A 21,864-nucleotide genomic window follows, 5' to 3' on the forward strand; every position below is an offset into this window, starting at 1 on the left:
ACATTTTTGTGGTGGTTAGGTGACTGCCACAGTCATTAATCAAATCCATTTTATCCAATGGATGGTTGTTGTTGTTTTTACCAGAAACCAGAAGTAAATGCCAGAAACCAGCAAAAATAAAAAATCATGGTCACATGACTGTGGGATGCTGCAAATGGCTGTAAAGATGACCCAGAGGTCAAGCATCCAAAATACGATCATGTGACTCTGGCAGTATGACTGTCATAACTTCAAAATTGGGTCATAAGTGGCTTTTCGGGAGTCTGTCATAACTAAGTGAAGAACTACCTGTACTGAAAATGTGTGAATGAGAGAAAATTTAGTTTAGGTTGTTTTACGTGAAGTGTGGGAAATAAATAATATCTTACTCTTTCCTTATATTTCTGAAGTATATATTAACAGAACAGATGGACTGAAACAGCCAGATGACTCTGGTGGGGAAGGAGACTGATAACAGAAACTGGATTTTTGCCTTTTTCCTGATATAAAAAAAAGACATGTATATGGGTACAATAAAGGACATTGTACATATTAAAAAGTGCTAATATCAGTATAAGCAGATGGGCTTAGAACATTTTTACAGGCATCAGGTCAGACCATAAGCTCAGCTACAAAGGTCATAGAATAATTTACATTGTTTTCTTTATTCCTGTGGAACAGTCCCCAACTAACATTGTTTAGTTTGGGACTGTTTTGCATTCTTTGGGCCAGAAGCTCAGTAATCACTAGAGTTTTTATGCCATGTATCTCCAAACACTTTGGTTCCTTTATTTAAAGTGAGCATTTTCCCACAATGAAAGTGAATAACTTGAATTATAAAATATTCCATTTGAATATGGAGTTGAGTTGAAGGTTGGTTGCCATATGTAAAAAGAGCAGTTATGCAATGGAAATGGAGCATTTATAAGAATGAGTGGAATCTTATGAAGCAGGGAGGATGCTAAGAAAGTACTATACCTCTTTGGTTGTTGAATCTATTCATGAATAAAGTATAAGGAATTTTTGCAGTGATATTAGAGGTATGTTGTTTTGAGATATGAAGGTACACGTCACTTTGCATGGAGACGATCCTTTTGCAGAAAATGTTAGTTAGGCAGTATGATGTAATGAGATGTATGGATCTGGAAAGTAATATATTGACACCCAACATAGTTGTGTTGACAGAGCGAAAAGAGTGAACATTTGAAAGATATAAAAAAAACCGGGAGGAAAATAGATGAAATAACTAAAGTCATACTTCTTGAAAAAATGTTTATTGGAAGGATGGAGAAATTTGAAGACATGAATATGTTGATAGGCAGGCAGTAGATAGCATATGGCCTATTGTGAGGAATGAATGTTTGTCAAGAGAAGCAAAATGATTGTTTGCATAATTGTGCTTCTTCTCACTTTTGCTGTATAACCTGGAGAACTGGACATAAATAAATGTAAATTGAGTGCAGTGGGAATGAGTTGCTTAAGTATGAATGATGCAAAAAGAAGAGATAGGTTGAGAAATGGATGTGCGTGAAGGAATGTGGTCCAGATAAAATAAACAAATAAACAAGACTATGACTCAATCATATCGTGAAAATGAATGAGGATTGTACCACAAACTAATAATGAAGGAAGAGTGAATTTATTTATTCAATTTGTATAGTTGCCCCCCTCAACCAATGGTGGTGAATTAAATATAAACCAAGTATAAAAACAATTATAGCAATAATGAATTAAAATAAATAGCAGCTAAGAAAACATCGTACTCCATAATTACTAATACAATGAAAAACGTGCACATACTCAGGGTCTCAGGCTCAGTCACAAAGCCAGATCTTTAGGGCCTCGTGAAAGGCCTGTAGGGTTCTGATCCCAGTTAATGGGATGCAAGGAATCCCCATCCCGATGGATTGGATTGGACAAGAAGGAACCACTGGGGAAAGACAGTCCCCTCAAATAACCCAGTTCCAACCCAAGAAGGGCTTTAAAGGGGACAAATTATACCTTGAATTGCACTGGAAGCACACCAAAAAACATTAAAGGTGCCTCATGTGCTGAATATTCAGTGTTGTTTTTTATTTGTGCTGCTGCATTCTGCACCAGTTGAATTGTCAAGAGGGAGGGAAGACTGGGAAAGCCAAGAAGGGTTTTAAGAAAAGGGAGACAAGAAGATGAGCAAACAAAAGACACTGTATGAATTGATTCGTTGAATACAAGGCTGGCTTACAGGAATAGAAAGCTATGGAGAGCTATGGTTATATATGCAGAGGTATGATATGGAGTGGCACTGGTTAGATTGGATTTAGGTAAATTTTATTGTCTCTTCTCTTTGGCCTTTAACTTCTTTATCTTATTACTTGGAACTCTTTTTCTCTGCTTTGCATAATATTGCTTATTCCAAAAGGGAATAGCATTATGAATTTATACGAAGCAGTTCAATATCACTTCCTATTAAAAGATATCTCAAATCAGCCTACAACAATTAAAACATTAGGTTAAAGGAGTTAAAACACATATTAAAAATGTCTAAAGGACACAAAAAAATAAAGGAAATACATAAGGTGAGTGATATATAACAAGGCCATTCTGCATATGATGTCCCAAATGTGGAACTTTTTCTGTGAAGAAATACATAAGTTATTGTTCCATTGATATGGTGCTGAACCAATCTATGATTCAGTTTTCATGATTAGTTAAAAACTATGATAGCAAATGTGGTTTTGGTTTTACTGGTGCTCATTTTATTTTATTTTTTACTATTCTTCATGCTATTTTTAGTTTTTAATTTGTTTTGTCACCTTTTTAATAGAGGATGGGTTGCCAAATGAAGTGAACAAATGAAATAATAATGTAATTGCTTCTCTTCTTTTAAATCAGTGATGTCATGGGAAGAGAGGAAAGAGCCATCAAATGTGCATTTCTGTGATCTTTCTCACCATATCGGAATTTTAGTATGTAACTATTATTTCCAGCTAAGAACTGGAGCAAATATCTGAAGTCAATGACAATGAATTGTATTTCTTTATTTATTAGATTTATACCCATCACAATAAAAAAGACTCTTAGCCACATATAATACATCAAAATAAAATAAAAAAGATACAATTGATCTGACCAACATCACACACTTCCAAACCAATAAAAAAGTGGAGTCAGTTCATATCTCAAAGATTTCCTGAAATAACTCAGTTTAGAAAAATTTTCAGAATGCCAACAACACTGATTGAATTTTTAAAAGGAGGCTATTCCTGATTGCAGAAGCATGATAGATAGAGATGGCATAAGTAAAGATGTACCTTTCAGTCATTCTTGACTCCTGGCAACTTCCTGTACAGGATTTTTAGAAATGGTTTGCTTTTGCCTTCCTCCTAGGGCTGAAAGAGAGAGATTGGCTCAAGGTCATGCAGCTGGCTAAGGTAGAACTGGGATGGATAGTTGGATTGGGGTACTGATTGTTTTTAATCTAAGGGGCCATGGATTTGTGTGCCACAACCTTTAAATAGGCATATGGAAATTTAGGTCCCTGGTTAATGGATCCATAGAGGAAGTAAGGGGGAAGCAAATAACAGTGCCACCAGACTTGAAATTCTAGACCTAAAAAACCTAGAACTATGCCGCCTTCGGTCCGATCTAAGTATAGTACATAAAATTATATATTGCAATGTCCTACCTGTCAATGAATACTTCAGCTTCAACCGTAACAATACAAGAGCACACAATAGATACAAACTCAAGGTAAACCGCAACCAAACTTGATTGCAGGAAATATGACATCAGCAACAGAGTGGTCAACGTCTGGAATACTCTACCTGACTCTGTGGTTTCTTCCCCAAACCCCAAAAACTTTATCCTTAGACTGTCTACTATTGACCTCACCCCTTTCCTAAGAGGTCTGTAGGGGGCGTGCATAAGTGCACCAACGTGCCTACCGTCCCTGTCCTATTGTCTCTTTTTATTTTTTTTTATATGTATCCATTTCATGTATTCATAACCATGTTTATACTTATACCTGTTATCTTATAATCGCTTGACAAAATAAAATAAAATAATTAATTAAAGGGTAGTGACAGCATCCCATAGTTCAGGGGGTTGCACCAGACAACTGGAAACAAAAATTGTAATGGAAGCATTTGGATTATGGCATCATTGTGCATATGACATTATGCGGGCTGAATTGCAATTTATTGTGGATATTGCAGTGTGCTAGGCATCTCTTCCCACCCGGCATCTCTCCCTTCTTCTGCGACCAGCAGTTACTTTAAATGGAAGCCCACGTGTGTGGTTTTCCCTTGTAGGGACTCACTGTAAAAAAAAAAAAGATTTCCCACCACAAATCTAAATTGTATCTCTGTTTATGAATTATAAATTACTTTTGTTCTTTAAAAATATCTCAATTGTTCTGCTTATTGAGATGAGCTTTTAAAAGTGCTACAATTGACAAAGATTTCAGCTGACAAGCTCTTGGGCTGAACCTCTTACAATCTACTTTAATCTACATTTCAGGTGGTACCTGTGTCGTTAATCCCACAGATCTTTTTTGTTCAGTTCCTGGTCGCTTATCATTACTCAGCTCCACTTCCAAATACAAAGTGACCATTGCAGAAGTGAAAAGACGATTGTCTCCACCAGAATGTCTCAATGCCTCTCTTTTGGGAGGGATTTTGAGAAGGTAAGAAACAAAAATCAAAGTGCATGAGGGCAAATGAAGATCTGTTACATTAGAAGAGGGAAGAGCATCCATATCCTTGCTTATTGTTTCATTTTAATTATTCTTGCAGAAGAAAAGTTGTTAAGTTGCAAACTGAAAACATGCAGCTCTTAAGCAAGAGATTGGGGATATTTGTAAATAACCAAATAATGGAAAACAAATGTGAGCAAAGTTAAAGAGAAGATTGTCTTCACCTTCCTCCACATTCCTTCCCTAACAGAGCAAAATCCAAAAACGGAGGGAGGTGTTTAAGAGAGAAATTGGATAGACTGGGCCTCAATCTGCCTGCCGGAAGGAGAAAAGCAGCCAACGTCACCCTCTTGACATCCTTGGTGGAAGGTAAGATTTGTTCTACCTGTGATGTTAGACTTTTTGGTGTCTGCTCCTGGGCTACACTTACATTTTTGAGTACTCTGGAACAAACGAGAAGACTCTTAAAAATCATTAGACAAAGACTGCAAAATCAGGAATTTAATATAAGTGGCATGATTTCTGAAGATTCCTATGCAAATTCACTTCTAAATTTTTATGTCAGGTGGGGAAATAATTTGAGAGAGAGTCATGCTAATGTTGATTGTAAAACCTTAGCAGGATGTACTCAATTACAAAAATTAATTGACAAAATAGTTCTTGTGGCACATGAATGTATTTTTGTTGACACATGTCTACATTTATGGTATCAAGCAATATGTAGGAATAAATCAATGGTCAGCCTCCAAAATAGGTCTTAGAACACACGTATAATTAACACTCAGATTATGTTTTAGCAGTTTAAAGAATATTATCCACTTTTATTAGTGGAATTATCAGTTAACCTACATATGAGAGAGACTGTTTAGGCACCAATGTGTTGTTCTTATAAGAGCAATTGAGGAATAAAAATTCAAGGATGATGTTTTGTCCTAGCAATATGGCTAGATTTTGTTTCAGTAAGGTAGCATGCATTTTTTTCAGTCCCTCACCACAGCCTCAGTTGGGTGAAATGATTAAAAAAAAGTGTTTGTAAGCTAGAAATAATGTATAGCACTTTTGCAGCTTTAGTTTTGCAGGAGGATGGGTAGAGAGTAGAGAAGGGAGCCATGTGTTTCTCTATTATTGTCTATGTTTTCCTCATAGAAGACAGGAGGATATGAAATACATCCATGGCTTAGGAGAGTATTTTAACATTTCAGTCTTCTCCACAAATCAGATTGTGGCTGATGTGGTCTCTTAGGGTTTGATAATAAAAAAAAAATCAGTGCACAACTCCAGAATATTTGTAGGCAACAAAAGTCTTTTAGTCTCACTTGATAAACTTAACTAACTGTACTAGGATTCCATTTTGAATTCCTCCTCCCTTCCTCTCAAGTCCTGATAAGATGCCATTTGCATTTTATACTACAAAGCAAGATCATTTGTCAGGTTATTAGCTGGCTTTTCTTGGGATGATAAAATAGTTTTATTATCCCTTTTTATCCTTTACCTTTATCCATCTGCACAGATTAGACCATACATTGCCATTGTCATCCTCCATAGAACTCTAGCTTTTTTCTCCACATCAACTATCTTCAGCAAACTTCTTCAGATTTTCCTTGGTTTAACAAACCTTCAGCACATTGTTTTTATAACTATAAATCAATAGCTAAGTTCATCTGGGTTGCCAGCCACTACTTCCATTCCAGCACAAAGTGATATGGTGGCTACAGGAAAGTATGATGAGCCAGAAAACAGCCATAGTAGCTAAAGGTACATCCTATTAGTGCCTCCTGAGGAAGATTTGCTTGCCTTCAGAAATCATGGCTTGCCTTCAGAAATCGTGGGCGTTCCATCACTGGAGGTTTTTAAGAATAGACTGGACAGTCACTTGTCTGAGACGGTATAGATTCTCCTGCTGGAGCAGGGGGCTGGACTAGATAACCTCCAAAGTCCCTTCCAGCTTTTTTCCATTCTATTCTATTTATTATTCTGAGGTCTTCTCAATGGTTCATTTGTTGTTCTGTTATAGATAGCAATCTCTAGGTCAGTTTCCTATCCAGGCAGGAAATGAGCAATGTGGTGCTGTTTTCCTGAACAATGCAACAGAACAAATTTGTATGGTTACAGTGTCAAATACCAGTTTGCCACTCTTCAGTTAAGAGTATTTCATTCTTTCTAACCAAAGTTGAAGTTTGTGAACTGTGATTGCTGTGAATTTTTGATCCCACACACCCCTTTTCCCTTGCTAAGAACTTTTTCAAAGATAAAAGGTTCAATATACCTCATTTTAAAATTATTGCATAAACACTGCTCTCACCCTCACATCAGAAACATCAATGCACAGAACAAAAGAAAGGTTCCTCTTAACACAGGATGCCTACACAAAGCACTCTTTTAAATCTTAAAATGCCTGTTTACACTTGGGAGTTTAGTGAACTTTATTGAGCTGCCTCCTTGTTACATATAAAGAGGTTTTTCATTGTAGCGGGGACATCCAGCATCAAAATGGTGGATGCAACTGGGTGATTGATGATTCCCACCCCACTTTAAGGTGAGTCATGTGCATCATGGACACAAACATAAAAGAGGCAGGGTTTGATCACCTAGATGTGTGCACCATTTTGATGCCATTGGCTCTATACACACACACTGAAAATATCCCTGCTTCGATTGAAAAATGAGGTACTAATCAACCATAGAACCCCACAGCTCTGGGGAAGATCTTACTTCCATCTGGGATGTTGGAGGTTGTTGAACACCTTGCACTTTCTGCTCTTTACTTCTTTACATCTTAACTTCTTGTTAATCTATAATGTAACCTAACTAAGAGATCAAGCCAATGGTGTAACCTAAATAAGACTTCAGCCATCAACAGACACATAGAAATAAACCATATTTATGCATTTTCAAAAGAGGCAATAAAAAAGCTAAGAAGAAAAAAAGAAGACCAGAACACATTCACCTAGCAACCAACATGCAAATAAACAGGGATTAAAACAATACCCTAATCAGGGAACTGCCAAGGAGAACACAACACCTTCACCAAAACTAGCAGGGGAAGCTATTCTATATAAATGGGAAGCAAACCCCACACTCGCTTACATTGACTATCTCAAATAATTGGGTAATGAAACATCTGCAAGCAAGCAAGCTCAGAGAACACCAAGGAATCCCAAGTAAGTTCTGAAAACCCCAATTGAAATTTATCTAGATTAATAGTTACGTTGGCTACTTTAAGACTGGAAAAATACCATCCTTCAATCGTTCCTCATGTTCTTCTGAAGTAAATCATATAATCCAAATATGGTTCATAGCATTTTCCCTGGCCCACAAATATTTATTCTCTGGAGAGTTGTAGGAGTTCTAAGATATGAAGTACAGGTAGTCCTTGTTTAGCACATTCCTCATACAGCAACAGTTTGCTGTTACTGGGGATGAAAATATATCTTTGCAACCAATCCTCACATTGATAAGCTTTGCTGACCTGTAAAGCAAAGGAAAGCTGAAACTCAAATGTGAAGTCATGGATTCACATAGTAATCATTTTGCTAAATGACTGAGTTGTGGCTCCCAGTTGTGATTCCTAAATGAGGACTGCCTGTACGGAAGAAGCTTTCACTTTCGGAATGTCTACGGAGATTCTCAGTCACCCAGGCAGTGGTGGGATTCAAAAAATGTTACTACCAGTTCTGTGGGCGTGGCTTGTTGGGTGTGGTGTGGCTTGGTGGGCGTGGCAGGGGAAGGTTACTGCAAAATCCCATTCCTTCCCCACCCCACTAACCTGCTTTCCAGCTCCGTTCTCCTGTGCAGGGCAGCAAAAGAAGACCCAGCCGATCAGCTGGGACTCAGGAGGCAGAGAATAGATGGGGGCGGGGCCAGTTAGAGGTGGTATTTGGCGGTTCTGCAAACTACTCAAAGTTTCTGCTACCGGTTCTCCAGAACTGGTCAGAAACTGCTGAATACCACCTCTGCATCCAAGTCATGGTTGTCCCAAAGGTGCTTTTTTCAAGATGCAACTGGACTTTCTGGTAGAATGTCCAGTTACTTCTTGAAAAAAGCACCTTTAGTTTCACTTTGGGAGTTTCCCTGAAAGAAATTTGTCAATAGGCCTTACTTAAATCCAAAATAAATAAGTATTTTCCATATGCATTTGTTAGATTATCTATTCTTGGGCCAGGCTAACTATCGAACAGTTGCTTGCTTAAAAAGTCTTAGGTCTACACAAAATATAACTTCTTTTTTGCCTTAAGAACTAAAACTATGTGTGAAGACCATTTTACTAGGAGATAGTTCAAGAACAGATTTTTTTTTCTTCTTTCCTCAGGGCAACTCTGTAATATGATGTGTAATATGATCTCTGCTTCTGTGCTCTACTAATGTAGTAGCGCCTGGCTTATTTGTAAAAATATGATTGAAGACGTCTTAGATCTGCTTTTTGTTGTGAAGATAAGCTGAATTCTACCCATGTCTCAATGCATTCTGTATGAGTGACAAGCAGGTTTATAATTGCTCTGCTGAATAATCCAACCTATGAGCTCACAATTCTAGACTTGGCTGTTTTCTTTCAATCCACTGGTTGACATAACAGGCTGTGGTTTCTTCACATCTCAAGTCCATTTTGCAGTTGGCAGGTTTGCATTCCTGGCAGGCAACAGAAGCCACACTCTATCTGCCCCACTTCTAGTGATTTGTTTCTGGCTTTTATATCATACCTGCATTTTGCATATTTGGCAGAAGTTTCGGGTGTTCTTTGCCTTGTCACCTAGTTTCTGCAGTTTTTCTCTTGGACTGAGAACTTTATTAGGAACTTTATTAGTCCAACTGTCCTTCACCCCCATCTATGACTCTTCTTGATCATCTTCCATGCAGCAACTTAAAAGGGATGGTTCCAATGGAAAGCCTGTTTCTCTACATAAGGAAGGCACATGTTCCAGTGTTTGAATCATCCTGCACAGATTTCTTTTACATGTTTTTCAGAATCTGATTTAATCATTCAATTAATCCATCTGTCTGTGGGTTCTCCCGCCAGATATCCCCAGTGCTATATATATATAAATGCTTTAGCAAAGCAGATTGGAAGTTTGGGGCTTGATCTGTGAAAATCTCATTAGGTACACCCACTCTACTGAACAGTTTAAGCAACTCATTGGCAATGACTTTTGTGGTAACTGCAGAAGGGAATTGCCACAGGGCATCTCATAGCATAATCAGAAATTACAAGGCTAGACTGATTTCCTTTGGCTGACTTTGGCAAGGGACCAGCAATGTCCATAACAATTCTAGAAAATAAAAAGTGGGACAAAGGGATTTTTTTTCCATGGGTGTTTTCTCCTTCCTGGGGGGGGTCTCCCCTAACTATAAGAAAAACCCATTTTTTCTCCGCAAATCAGGGTGTTCTACTTGCTCATCACCATTTTCAACCACTGCCCTCCTACAGCTTATCAAATAAGGGTCTTTTTTTTCTTGGAGAGGTCTAATGTCTACCTCCCATATGTACTTTAAAGACTGGGTTTTGTGCCTCTTCATCTATCAGTCTTACTATATGTGGCTGGTTCTCTGGATCAAAGATGTGGCTTGCATAGCAATACATCGGGTGGGGGAGGGAACATATTATCATGTGTGGTGGTGCTGCAATAAAGCGCAGGGGTATTGGCTTAGGACGGGGAAGTGGCTGGAGGAAATGTTGGGTCTTAAAGTAGATCATCTACCAGAATGCTTTCTGTTAGGAATTATGTCAAAAAATATAAGAAAGATAGCTTTATTTGATTATACATATTATTACTGCAGCAAGGTTAACATTTGCCCAGAACTGGAAAGAGACAGTTATACCGAGTGAAGAAGAAATAATAAACAAAATCTTACTATGCGCTGAAATGGACAAGTTAACTCTAGAAATGAAAAACAAAGATGAATCAGCATACTACATAATTTGGGATAAATTCTATCATTGGTGGGAACAGAGAGGAAGGTCTTAAGTTGGGAAAGGAGTTGTTGAAAGAGTAGATCAGGGGTGTCCAACCTTGGCAACTTTAAGACTTGTGGACTTCAACTCTCAGAGTTCCTCAGCCAGCTTTGCTGGCTGAGGAACTCTGGGAGTTGAAGTCCACAAGTCTTAAAATTGCCAAGGTTGGACACCCCTGGAGTAGATGATTGGATAAGATGAAAAGAAGACGAATGGTGTTAGAAATATATTATATGAATGAACAAATGTATATAGGAAAAGAATTCTACTCCTCATTGTTTTTCTTGTTCTTGTAACTCTTTATTATAAAACTTCTTTCCAGTCATTATAGCCAACATTTATTGTTCTAGTTCTTTGGGCTGAATGCACCCTATATCATCCCTTTCTCAAGTAAGATTGCAATCTATTGAAAACTGCATGAGTTTCATGATATATCAGAGGTGTTCCTGATTAAGCTATGGAACGAGGAAATAAGCCCGCTATGTTCACCCATGTACTCATGCATACATACATAGCTCATATTGATTCATGCACCTATAACAATAGAGAAGGAGAAGGAGTGATTGTGAACTGGCACTTCCACAAAATTACCACCATTTTATCAAATAAGCCCAAGCTGGCAAGCATTAAAAATAGCAAATGTTGTTTAAATGTTCTGTCAGCAGTTTTTTCTTGAATAAAGTTCTTTCACATTAGTTATATGTCAATGGATCACAAGGCCACACCTCTGACTGTGCTAAGATAACATCAAAATGTGTTTGTCTTACATTCAGATACAGAGTTTTCTACTTTCATCTTTATGACTAAGCTCCTGAGCTATGTTAGACTTAAAAATCCACGTATTTCTAAATTTTTCCGTGAAATTTTCCAATTAAAAATGTATGTAAGATAGAAATCAAATATATCAACACATACACAGTGGTAGAAAATATTTTAGAAGAATTGGGTATATTAGGCAAAATGCTAATTTGGGCTGGGCAAAATGCTAATATTAGGCTGGGCATGCTATGTGTCCTATCAGCCAAGGAATGACAGAAGATGGAGACTAGGGGATGAGCCTTCTCTGCCATTGTCCCTGCCTTCTGGAACATTCTCCATTCAGAGTTGAGGATAGCCCCAACCCTGTTTGCTTTTTATAAGAAGAACTGGTTTTGTGCCCAGCCTTATTTGTCCTGTTTTCTAGCTGCATTGATATCTATGATGACATTTTTTTTCTTGGCTGCCATATATATATTTAATTTTGTCATTGTCATTATTTTATGATTGTTCGCTGCCCAGGCTCAATTCTTTGAGATGGGTGGCTATGGAACAAATAAATAATTATGCAAAGAAAACTGCATTATTTGGAGACTTATGAATTAAAATAAATACAAGTGCTTAAACAAATCTTCAGTATGGTGAACTGAATTTGAGTCCTCCAGATGAAAAGTTGAGGAAAAATTGAATTCATCTGATTTATATAACTAAGAAATAGTGACAAGCTAATATTGGCATATAGTTGCTTCACCCGCTCCTGTTGTTCACATGGTATGCCTCTAACGTGCATTGGCTTCTTCAAAATTGGATTTCAATCAGAGGTGGTATTCAACCGGTCACACCTACTCGGGCGAACTGGTAACAGTTATTTGGCGTGGGTCGCCGAACCGGTGACGACCCCTGGCTGGCCAAGCCCCCAACCTGGTCGCCCGGTCGCTCATTTGCGATCACTCTCCGTTCCCCACGTCCTCTTTCTCCCTGGGGGAAAGGAAGAAAGGCATGGACGCTGCAAGTATCGCTTTCCCCGTGTGAGTTAAAGTGTCTGGAGTGAGAAAGAGTGCGGTCTGACAGAGGGGGTGGGGGAATCCACTCCAGCCTTGGAGAAATTTAAAAGAGCTGCTTCCAAAATGCCTGTCTGTTAAGTGCTCTGTGTGTGTGTGTGTGTGTGTGTGTGTATGAGAGGGAGAGGGAGAGGGAGAGGGAGAGGGGGAGAGGGAGAGAGAGAGAGAGAGAGAGAGAGAAAGAAAGAAAGAAAGAAAGAAAGAAAGAAAGAAAGAAAGAAAGAAAGAAAGAAAGAAAGAAAGAAAGAAAGAAAGAAAGAAAGAAAGAAAGAAAGAAAGAAAGAAAGAGGAAGGGAGAGAAAGAAAGAAAAAAAATAGGAAGAGAGAGAAATAAAACTCTGTGCTATTATTTTTAATTGTTCCATTATTTATCATGTGTTAATATTTTACACCGTCCCTACACCTAGAGTGATTTTTCTGCCTTTCTTTTGCCCAGGGCTACCACATATTTTTCAGGGTTTACATGCATTCAATGTCAATAGTCCAGAGCATAAAATACACATGTGTTTAACAAGAGTTGAAAGGGACCTTGGAGGTCTTCTAGTCCAACCCCCAGCTCAGGCAAGAAAACTGAGGATGCCAAACTCTGAGTAGAAATCCTGGGAAAGGTGTCAGAATAATACTTAGAAGGAAGCTTGGGGTGAACCCTATACCATTTCAGAGAAATGGCTGTCCAGTCTTTTCTTAAAAACTTCCAGTGATTGTGCACCCAGAACTTCTGGAGACAGGCAGTTCCACTGGTTAATTGTTCTCACTGTCAGAAAGTTTCTCCATAGTTTTAGGTTGCTTCTCTCTGTTCACTTTCCATCCATTGCTTCTTGTTTGCATTCTGCTTCTTTGGAAAATACATTGTCCCCCTTTCTTTGTGGCAGCCCCTTAAAAGCCTGTTGCCTATCACACTCTTGAGTAAAGCATGTGAGCCATTTCCTCCTTTCAGTGATCCATGAAAGTACATCTATAGTATGCAGATAATAAAGTCAAACAAAGGTGAACAACATTTTTACAGAACTATAGATAAGTTGAGGCTGGGTAACAAGGAATGGCTGGGAGGGGAGGCACCCCTTGATGTGAGTGACATTGAGTTGGCCATGCCCACCCAGTCACATGACCACCAAGCCATGCCCACCCAGTCACATGACCACTAAGCCACACCCATCCAGTCACATGACCACCAAGCCATGACCACCAAATAAGCCACACCCACAGAACAGGTAGTAAGAAAAATTGAATTCCACCACTGATTTCAATTCTCAAGAAATTGAAGGCACAGAGTACATGCCTGACACCTGGGTGATGGGATGAATAAACCCATGTAGCTCAAGGTTGGCTTTAAAGGTGAGGATTTATTTTTGGTCAAGCCACAGGCCCAACCTTGAGCAAACCATCCAGTATCTCAGTTCCATTGGCCTATGGCTCAGTGTAGAGACCCTTCAAATGAATAATACATGAAAGATCCAAAGGAAACAAAACAGTGACAAAATACACAGACTCACAAAGAGCTTGTGAGTGCTGAAAAGTAATAGAAAATAGTAGGAAAATCCCGTAGAAATATGGTAACACCTGGGGAGGAGGTAATTGTTTCTAATTCTCTAGCTGGGAGTACTAAATGAGCGTCACAAATCAGATTCTCCGTGGGAGGTGATTGAGGGAGGTTTACTCCCTCTTTAGGCAACATCTATTAGATCCCTCTCTTAGCTTTTAGCTAGCAGCTTTCATTCCATCCAACTGTATCGCTAGAAGAGCTGGAATGACAGCAATAAATCAGCAGAGAAGTTAACTCCATTTCTTTCTATTCAGGTGAAACCTCCTAATGTTAAGAACTGTTGCTGGTTTTCCTCCTTGCTGTTTATGGGTTTTAAAAGAATAAGGGGGTGTTATCTTCTCATGGGCAGTGATATTCCTGAATGATCCATCTCAGGCAAAAAACTAAGAGTCTTTTTTTAACTAACCAAAGTTTTTGAAAGAGCCCACTTATAACACAGGCTGCTTGTATAATTCACTGTTATTTTGTTTGGTCACAGGAGAAGCTTTGCATTTGGCCAGAGATTTTGGCTATACCTGTGAAACTGAATTCCCAGCCAAAGCAGTTGGAGAACATCTTGCTAGGCAACACATGGAACAGAAGGAACAGACAGCAAGGAAAAAAATGATCCTAGCAACAAAGTAAGTTGTTTAAATGCTACTTTGCTCACCTGTGAGTCGAGAAGCTAACTACTTATTTTAACACTACATTGGGCTTCCAAGGCAAATGGTTTTGAAGTTGGGTGGATATAACAAGTCAAATACATAAATAATAAAAAGAATAAAAGCATAGAAGATAAAATGTATTTTTAGCTTGGTTCTTTAAGGTGTGCACAGACCCAGAGGGGATGCTGAGGCCCACATACATGCACAAAATAACATTCCTTGCTTCATATTTATCTTAATATAGTCATCTAATATAGTGAATCTGTGGTAACTATTCTGACCATAGTTACTAATAAATCCATTTACATTGAGCTGCTTATATTTATTTAGAAAGAAATAGTACAAGGGATATGCACTATAAATCATTTCTAATAATATATTGGCAATCCAAAGAAAACTTTTTGGAAGGTCTATGCAACAATGTCAAATATAGGATGCCAAATCGCTTAGCGGGGTACTTTTACTTATCTTTAAACTATAGAAATTCATTCCTTTTCTTTCTCTTGATTTTATTTCCTAGGGGGGAAAAGGTGCAGTTGCATCCACCATCATACCTCTACTGTTTCACTAGGCTAATTGGGTGTCAAAAGACAGTTGAGAGAGAATTAGACTTCTTTTCCCTCACAAACTTGCTGATGATGCCTACAAGCATCAACCATCTGATGGCTCAAGTGTGTATTCCCCCCATCTCTAATGACTGGTATTTAGGGCAACATTTTGCAAGCCAAGAAGCTTTTTGTATTTTTGTACAGGTAATCCTTGACTTCATTTAGTGACCATTCAAAGTTACAATGACACTGAAAAAAGTGACTTATGACCATTTTTCACACTTACAACCATTGCAGCATCCGCACGGTCATGAGAGGGGTGAGCGAGGTGAAGCACCCCTTGACATAAGTGACACACCCATTCAGTCACATGACCACCTAGCCATGCCTACCCCGCCGGTCATTAGGGCAGAGAACCAGTTGTTAAAAAATTTGAAGCCCACCACTGCTCATAGTCAAGTGATGAATGGATGGTTTTGTGCTCTTATATCATCATTACTCTGTTACAGTTGATTAGAACTTGGCCAGAAAGAGTCATTTTTATTTATTTCTTGGAAAGCTTTATTTAGAAAAAAAAGTCTGTAAACGATGTAAGAATACAGCTTCAGAAAGTTCCCCATAGTTGTGTCAATTGGGGACTCAAAGTCTATATAATACAAAAATTGTTTCAAATTCAAAAATGAGTTGTGCCACCTTTATCATCCTTCTAATACTGTACATATTGATCATTCCAAAAGTTTTCTGAGCTTAAATCTCCTTTTTACTCAGAACTTTTCTAGAATATTTGAAACAATTCCAATAAAATTGGAGCAATTGGTTTGAACTTTGAGTTTTTTGGATTCCAACATGTTGCACATCATTAATGTCAGCATGTTATATGAAGAAATTCTAGATTCTGCAGTTAACAAGAACAGTGAGGGACAAACCAGAGAGCTGGGTTGTTGTCACAGTGATTTGCTCTTGCAATGAAACAGAAATCAATTATTCTTTATCTATGGAATTCTTATTATGTAAATTAAGTATTTAAAACAGTTTAAGAAATACTGATAAACTGTGCACAGGTGTTCTGGATTTGAGATGTTCTTGGGAAAAAACTTTCATACATGCTTTCTGTAAAAATATAATGGCAATAGCAATAGCACTTAGACTTATATATCGCTCCATATTGCTTTACAGTCCACTCTAAGTGGCTTACAGAGTCAGTTTATTGCCCTCAACAATCTGGGTCCTCATTTTACCCACCTCAGAAGGATGGAAGGCTGAGTTAACCTTGAGCCTGGTGAGGTTCAAACTGCCAAATTGCAAACAGCCAGCAATCAGCAGAAGTAGCCAGCAGTACTGCACTCTAACTACTGTGCCACTGTGGCTCTTTTAATCAATAATAATCAATCAAATCATCTTAATCATAGATTTGAATCTAGTCTGATTCACAAGTAAATTCTACCAATAATTCTTAGGCCAATTCTAGAGATTATGAAATTGTACAGTGAGAATTTACTCAAACAAATATGCCCAGGTCTGCTTCATATTATTTTTTTCTTTCAAATTTGTACTAAGTCATGGGACACAGTAAGGTGTATTTGATCTTCTAATTCATTCTTTTTTATACTACATTGGACAAAATGTGGTTGAATTGAATGAAATCATGCTGTTGGCATATAAACAAAAGAAGTAGTTTCATTGACTGCAACAGGACTTTAAAGTGATTTTTTTTCACAATTCCGTGGTTCATTTCAGGATTATAATCTGATCCACAAACCATTCAAGGTGTATGACACAAACCAGATTTCAGTACTCTTATAGGACTGTATAGGGCTTAATTTATAAGAATCCAATCCAATGTGTTTATCAATCAGGCTGCCCACATTATATTGCACTAGTTCTAAGCATATGCTCCAGTAGTGGAATTCAATTTTTTTTACTACCGGTTCTGTGGGCGTGGCTTGGTGGGTGTGGCAGGGGAAGGATATTGTAAAATCTCCAGTCAGAGGTGGGATTTGCCGGCTCTCAGAACTACTCAAAATTTCCACTACTGGTTCTCCAGAACTGGTCAGAACCTGCTGAATACCACCTCTGATATGCTTATACCCAAGGACAGAGGACAGCCATGTCCACTAAGTCATGTCTTTGTCTTTCTTTGTGGCCACAGCTTGAAACCTGGTGACAAGAAGGAGGTTACTGCAAAGAATTTATACAGTATCAAAGGGTTTCATGAAAGTAGCAAGCCTTCTGTTTCCTTTGAAAGGGAAACCTCTTTCCTACTTGATGTGTAACCTCTCTTCAAAGAATCCCCTTTGGCTATATCAGCATGCCACGATCCAAAAAAAATAAAAAATAAAAATCACCAAACTGACTTAAAGTGTCAGAAAACAAGCTTCCCCTTTTATTAGGCCACACGCAGACATTACAATCAGAAGTTCTAAAATGCACAAACATACCAGAGGCAAGCTGGCCTTATTATAAAGGGCTCTGTAGCTTCCCAAAGGAGCCATAAAAAACAATTACATTGCCATAACCAAAGAGAATCTTAAAACATTTACTAAGACAAAAGCAAGCCAATCGGTGCGCCTGCATATGTGGCAGTCTACCCTTTCAAAGTAAACCTTTTCTGCCAAGAGATACATAGCTTTGCTTAATCTGCTATCTCTTAAGGAAGGCTCATTCACTCTACTTTTCATTACAGTTTTTCAGGCTGTACAGTTCTTCAAAATGTGAATAGTAGAACTTATGTGCATCCTACTTTCATTTTAAAGTAGTACCAGGCCTATTTAATTTGAATTTTTTAATATATAGCTTAAGAGGTAGTAATGAAAAAGACAAGGAAAGCTGTTTACCGGGCATTTAGAATAGAATAGAATAACAGAGTTGGAAGGGACCTTGGAGGTCTTCTAGTCCAACCCCCTGCTTAGGCAGGAAACCCTACAGCACTTCAGACAAATGGTTATCCAACATCTTCTTAAAAACTTCCAGTGGTGAAGCATTCACAACTTCTGGAGGCCAGTTGTTCCACTGATTAATTGTTCTGTCTGTCAGGAAATTTCTCCTTAGTTCTAAGTTGCTTCTCTCCTTGATTAGTTTCCACCCATTGCTTCTGTCCTGCCCTCAGGTGCTTTGGAGAATAGTTTGACTCCCTCTTCTTTGTGGCAGCCCCTGAGATATTGGAACACTGCTATCATGTCTCCCCTAGTCCTTCTTTTTGTAAGACTAGACATATCCAGTTCCAGCAACTGTTCTTCATATATTTTAGCCTCCAGTCCCCTATTTATAGGATCCCATTTCTGGGATGCCATCCAAAAGTGTTGTCCAGGAGAAGAAGGCCAAGACATCTTGGTGGCTTCTGACTGAATAATGTCTCCATTTGATGGTGTGGGTGTGCATTGTGTTAGTTAGGTAATCTTTTCTGGTGCACCCTACCAAGTAACTCACAATGTATGAATGATGTTTCTCAAGCCAAGAGTCCCACCTGGCTTTTAAGTAGCAGGTTCAGAAGCAGGGAGGGGGAATTGGAGAGGAGGGGAGAAGATGAATGCATACTCAACAAGGAATGGACCCAGGATAATGAATGAGCAATGCCATCACAAGAATTAATTTTTTCTTTACATTTACACAATTGATATGACTCCTCCCCACCTCTTTAGTAATGTCTGCCTTCTGGCACATTAAAAAAATGACAATCCAGTGGCCACTTTTGGAAAGGTTCAGAGTGATTTGCCAAAAATGCTAAGGATGCATACTTATTCTTGGTAATGTTAACATTTAGGTCATCCAATATTTTTTTTTCTATTGATCATTGACAAAGGAAGAAAGTCAGCTATTCTGCTATGCAAATAGCATTCATTTGCCTCTAGTGCAATTCATTCTTCTAGTAGAAATTTACATAAAGTGGTATTAGTTATATATTACATTGGTATAATTGTGCTGAGGGAAGCATGTGTGGTATGAAACTTACAGAATTTATTCAATGAATATGGTAAGTAGTCTTAAAGAATATGCATCTATTTTTATTCTAGGCAAATATGTAAAGAATTCCAGGATCTCCTAAGCCAAGACAGGTCACCTTTGGGTTCCTCAAGACCTACTCCAATATTAGATCTGGATATTCAGAGACATTTAACCCATTTCAGGTATGATCTCCAAAATCTATTGAATGGAATACCTATTTTAAAGAAACTGTTATTAAGTGTTAAGAATACTTCCTCTGTGCAGAAGTATTTGATGTGTTCTTTATATGAAGATTTTGTCCATAACTGACTAGCTGCTGCTATTGCTTTATAAAAACTCTTTAAATCATAATCTGATATGTTGCAAAAAAATTTGTGCCAGGTTCTAGCCTCTTCTGTGTGCTTTCAGCATGTGCCCACATCTGTAATCCCCACTGAGCAAAAGCAAGCAGGAAGGACACAGATCTGATAAGATTGAGCAATTATCAGTAATAGGTACACGGTAGTTCCAGATCAGATACACAAACGAGGATGTCCAAATAAACTTTTCATCGTTTGAGCATGGAAGACTGAAAAAGTGCACACTACTTCATTGCTTTCTAATGATTGGCGGGTTCCTGGAAACCTGGACCCATGTTCAGTGGCTGGCAATATGTGTAGTTCTTTGGGATATAGCAAAGGAGACATTTTGGCCCTTCTTGCACACATCCTCTTCCAAGACAAAGATGAGAAAATATTCCAGAGACTAGCGATCCAGGGAAAAGCTAATATTGTTCAGGACCTATCCAACATCTTATAGCAAATCTTTTGGTTTAATAACGTTTGGGACCATGAATGCTATTCAAGCTGCTCTAGTGATCTGCTGTTACTGCTGGAAGATACTCTTTTAGTTTAATAATAAGATTGTGTTTATGTGTCAAGCCATTCTATTATATTTCTCTTAAATTAATATTGTTGGTCTCCTTGGTTGTGGGTTTGTGGGTTGTTGTTTTTTTAAAAAGAAATTGATTCTTCATTTATCTCAACTGGTTAATCGGGGTGCATTTTTACATAATTTGCATGGAGTTTTGATGAAAAATTGTCTAGTTGAGCACACAGGGTTTTGTTTGTCAGAGAACAAAAAAAGCCCACATGCAGGGAACTTTGCACTCAACTCACATAGACTAGGGTTCCATAGAGAAGTCGTCCTCGGGTTGCTTCACTCAAGGATGAAGCACCCAAAATGTGTGAGATTGTGGCACATTTGAAGACTCCACAATTGAGGAAAGCTGCAGAATAGGTTGCCCAAATTATTCATTTAATCTCAGACTGCAGTTTTGCTAGAAATAAGAGGTCAGGTGCCCTCTAGTGATCCTTGAAAGAACTAAATGTTTCTTGTTCAAAGGAAGTAGAGTTGGTGTCACATCCTAAGGAACTATAAAGGGAAGGAATATTAACTTACACTTTCACTGTTGCCTCTAAAAGAGCATTCTATTTCAAATACAGTTCCACTTTTGTCAAAGTAGAACAATGTGAGGAAAATTGCTTAGTTTTCCCCAGATATCAGTTATGTAAATATGGTGGAACAGTACTGTGGTTGGAACAAACACATATGAAGCATTATCTTATATCTATAGTGCAAAGATGGCCTTGATTTTTCTAACAATTGTTTTATAAATTCTAGAAGTCTTACAATTTTTAATTTAGTCCACATAGAATATGGTCTCCCTATCCTATATATATATATTTATTTATTTATTTAGTTTCCCCTATTTATTTGATTTGTTGTTTAAATAGTATGTTGTCAATTCATAAATGGGACATATAAGAAGAATAGGGACAATAACAGGGCACTACCCTTAGAACACCCATATTTTCTTGATTTAATTGAATTTCCTGTGTTTATTCTTCAAAATAACAGCCCCATATTCGAATTTTTCCTGTGTTTCTAAAAAGCCAATAGAATTTTTGTCTAAGATCAAGTGAGGTACTATAAGAATAATTATGAGCTCCAGCTGCCAAATCTCTCTAGTAATCTCTGCATCCTCTTAATATCATCTTGGTAATAATGGCATTATTAAAATGCATAATGTTTATAACTTTTGTGGGTCATGTCAACATCCATATAACTCCCAGAACTGCATTTGGGGTTTAAGTAGCTCTTTTGGGGGCTTCAGTCAGAGTTTTTGTCTAATTGTTTTTGTCTAATGGTTGAGCCACTTGAGTTCTAGTCCTACCTTCAGCACAAAGTTTGCTGGGTGACCTTTGGTTAGGTCACTCTTTCAGCCTAGGAGGGAGGCACTCATAAATTTCTTCCAAAAATGCTGCTGATAAATTTTGTAGACTAGTCCATATAGTTGCAAGAGTCAAGGCTGACACAAAAGCATTCAATAAACAATTCATTAAATAATTTTGTATGACTTCTGCCAAAGAGAATGTCAAGAGGAAAGGATTCCCATTAGTAGCCACAAAACCGGGTTGCACAGTTGACTGTGACTTTACTTCCAACATCAGGGTAAATGCCTGAAAAAGAGATGCCTACCGTTTGTTCTCTAAACACATAGGCTTTCACAGTAACTAATTTTTTTTTCAAAAGTCTATGTTTCCTGCTTATAAACACAAGACTATCTAACCTAAAAACCAAAGAGCCCAACTGGATCATGTTATTGGCCATTCTGCATCACACCATAGCCCGTTAAATGTTTCCAAGGAGCTGATAAGCATTGATAAAGAGATGATAGCCTTTCTCTGCTTTGGTTTTTCTAGCAGCTAATATTTAAGGTATGCTCTG

The 21,864-nt window shown here is 38.0% G+C and overlaps 1 protein-coding gene across 2 annotated transcripts in view; it reads left to right on the forward strand.

Annotated features, from left to right (window-relative positions):
- TFAP2D (transcription factor AP-2 delta) overlaps positions 1–21,864 on the forward strand; it is a 45,707-nt gene that overhangs the window by 19,312 nt on the left and 4,531 nt on the right. For both annotated transcript variants that reach the window (XM_026682541.2, XM_087949128.1), the window contains exons 4-7: positions 4,480–4,645; positions 4,905–5,023; positions 14,440–14,581; positions 19,164–19,277. In XM_026682541.2, coding sequence (XP_026538326.2) covers positions 4,480–4,645; positions 4,905–5,023; positions 14,440–14,581; positions 19,164–19,277 — 541 coding nt within the window. The remainder of the gene's footprint in view (positions 1–4,479; positions 4,646–4,904; positions 5,024–14,439; positions 14,582–19,163; positions 19,278–21,864) is intronic.

This window comes from Notechis scutatus, chromosome 1 (assembly GCF_049901735.1).
Source record: "Notechis scutatus isolate UNSWTSFEM ecotype Mainland chromosome 1, rNotScu1.2, whole genome shotgun sequence".
NCBI classification, from domain to species: domain Eukaryota; kingdom Metazoa; phylum Chordata; class Lepidosauria; order Squamata; family Elapidae; genus Notechis; species Notechis scutatus.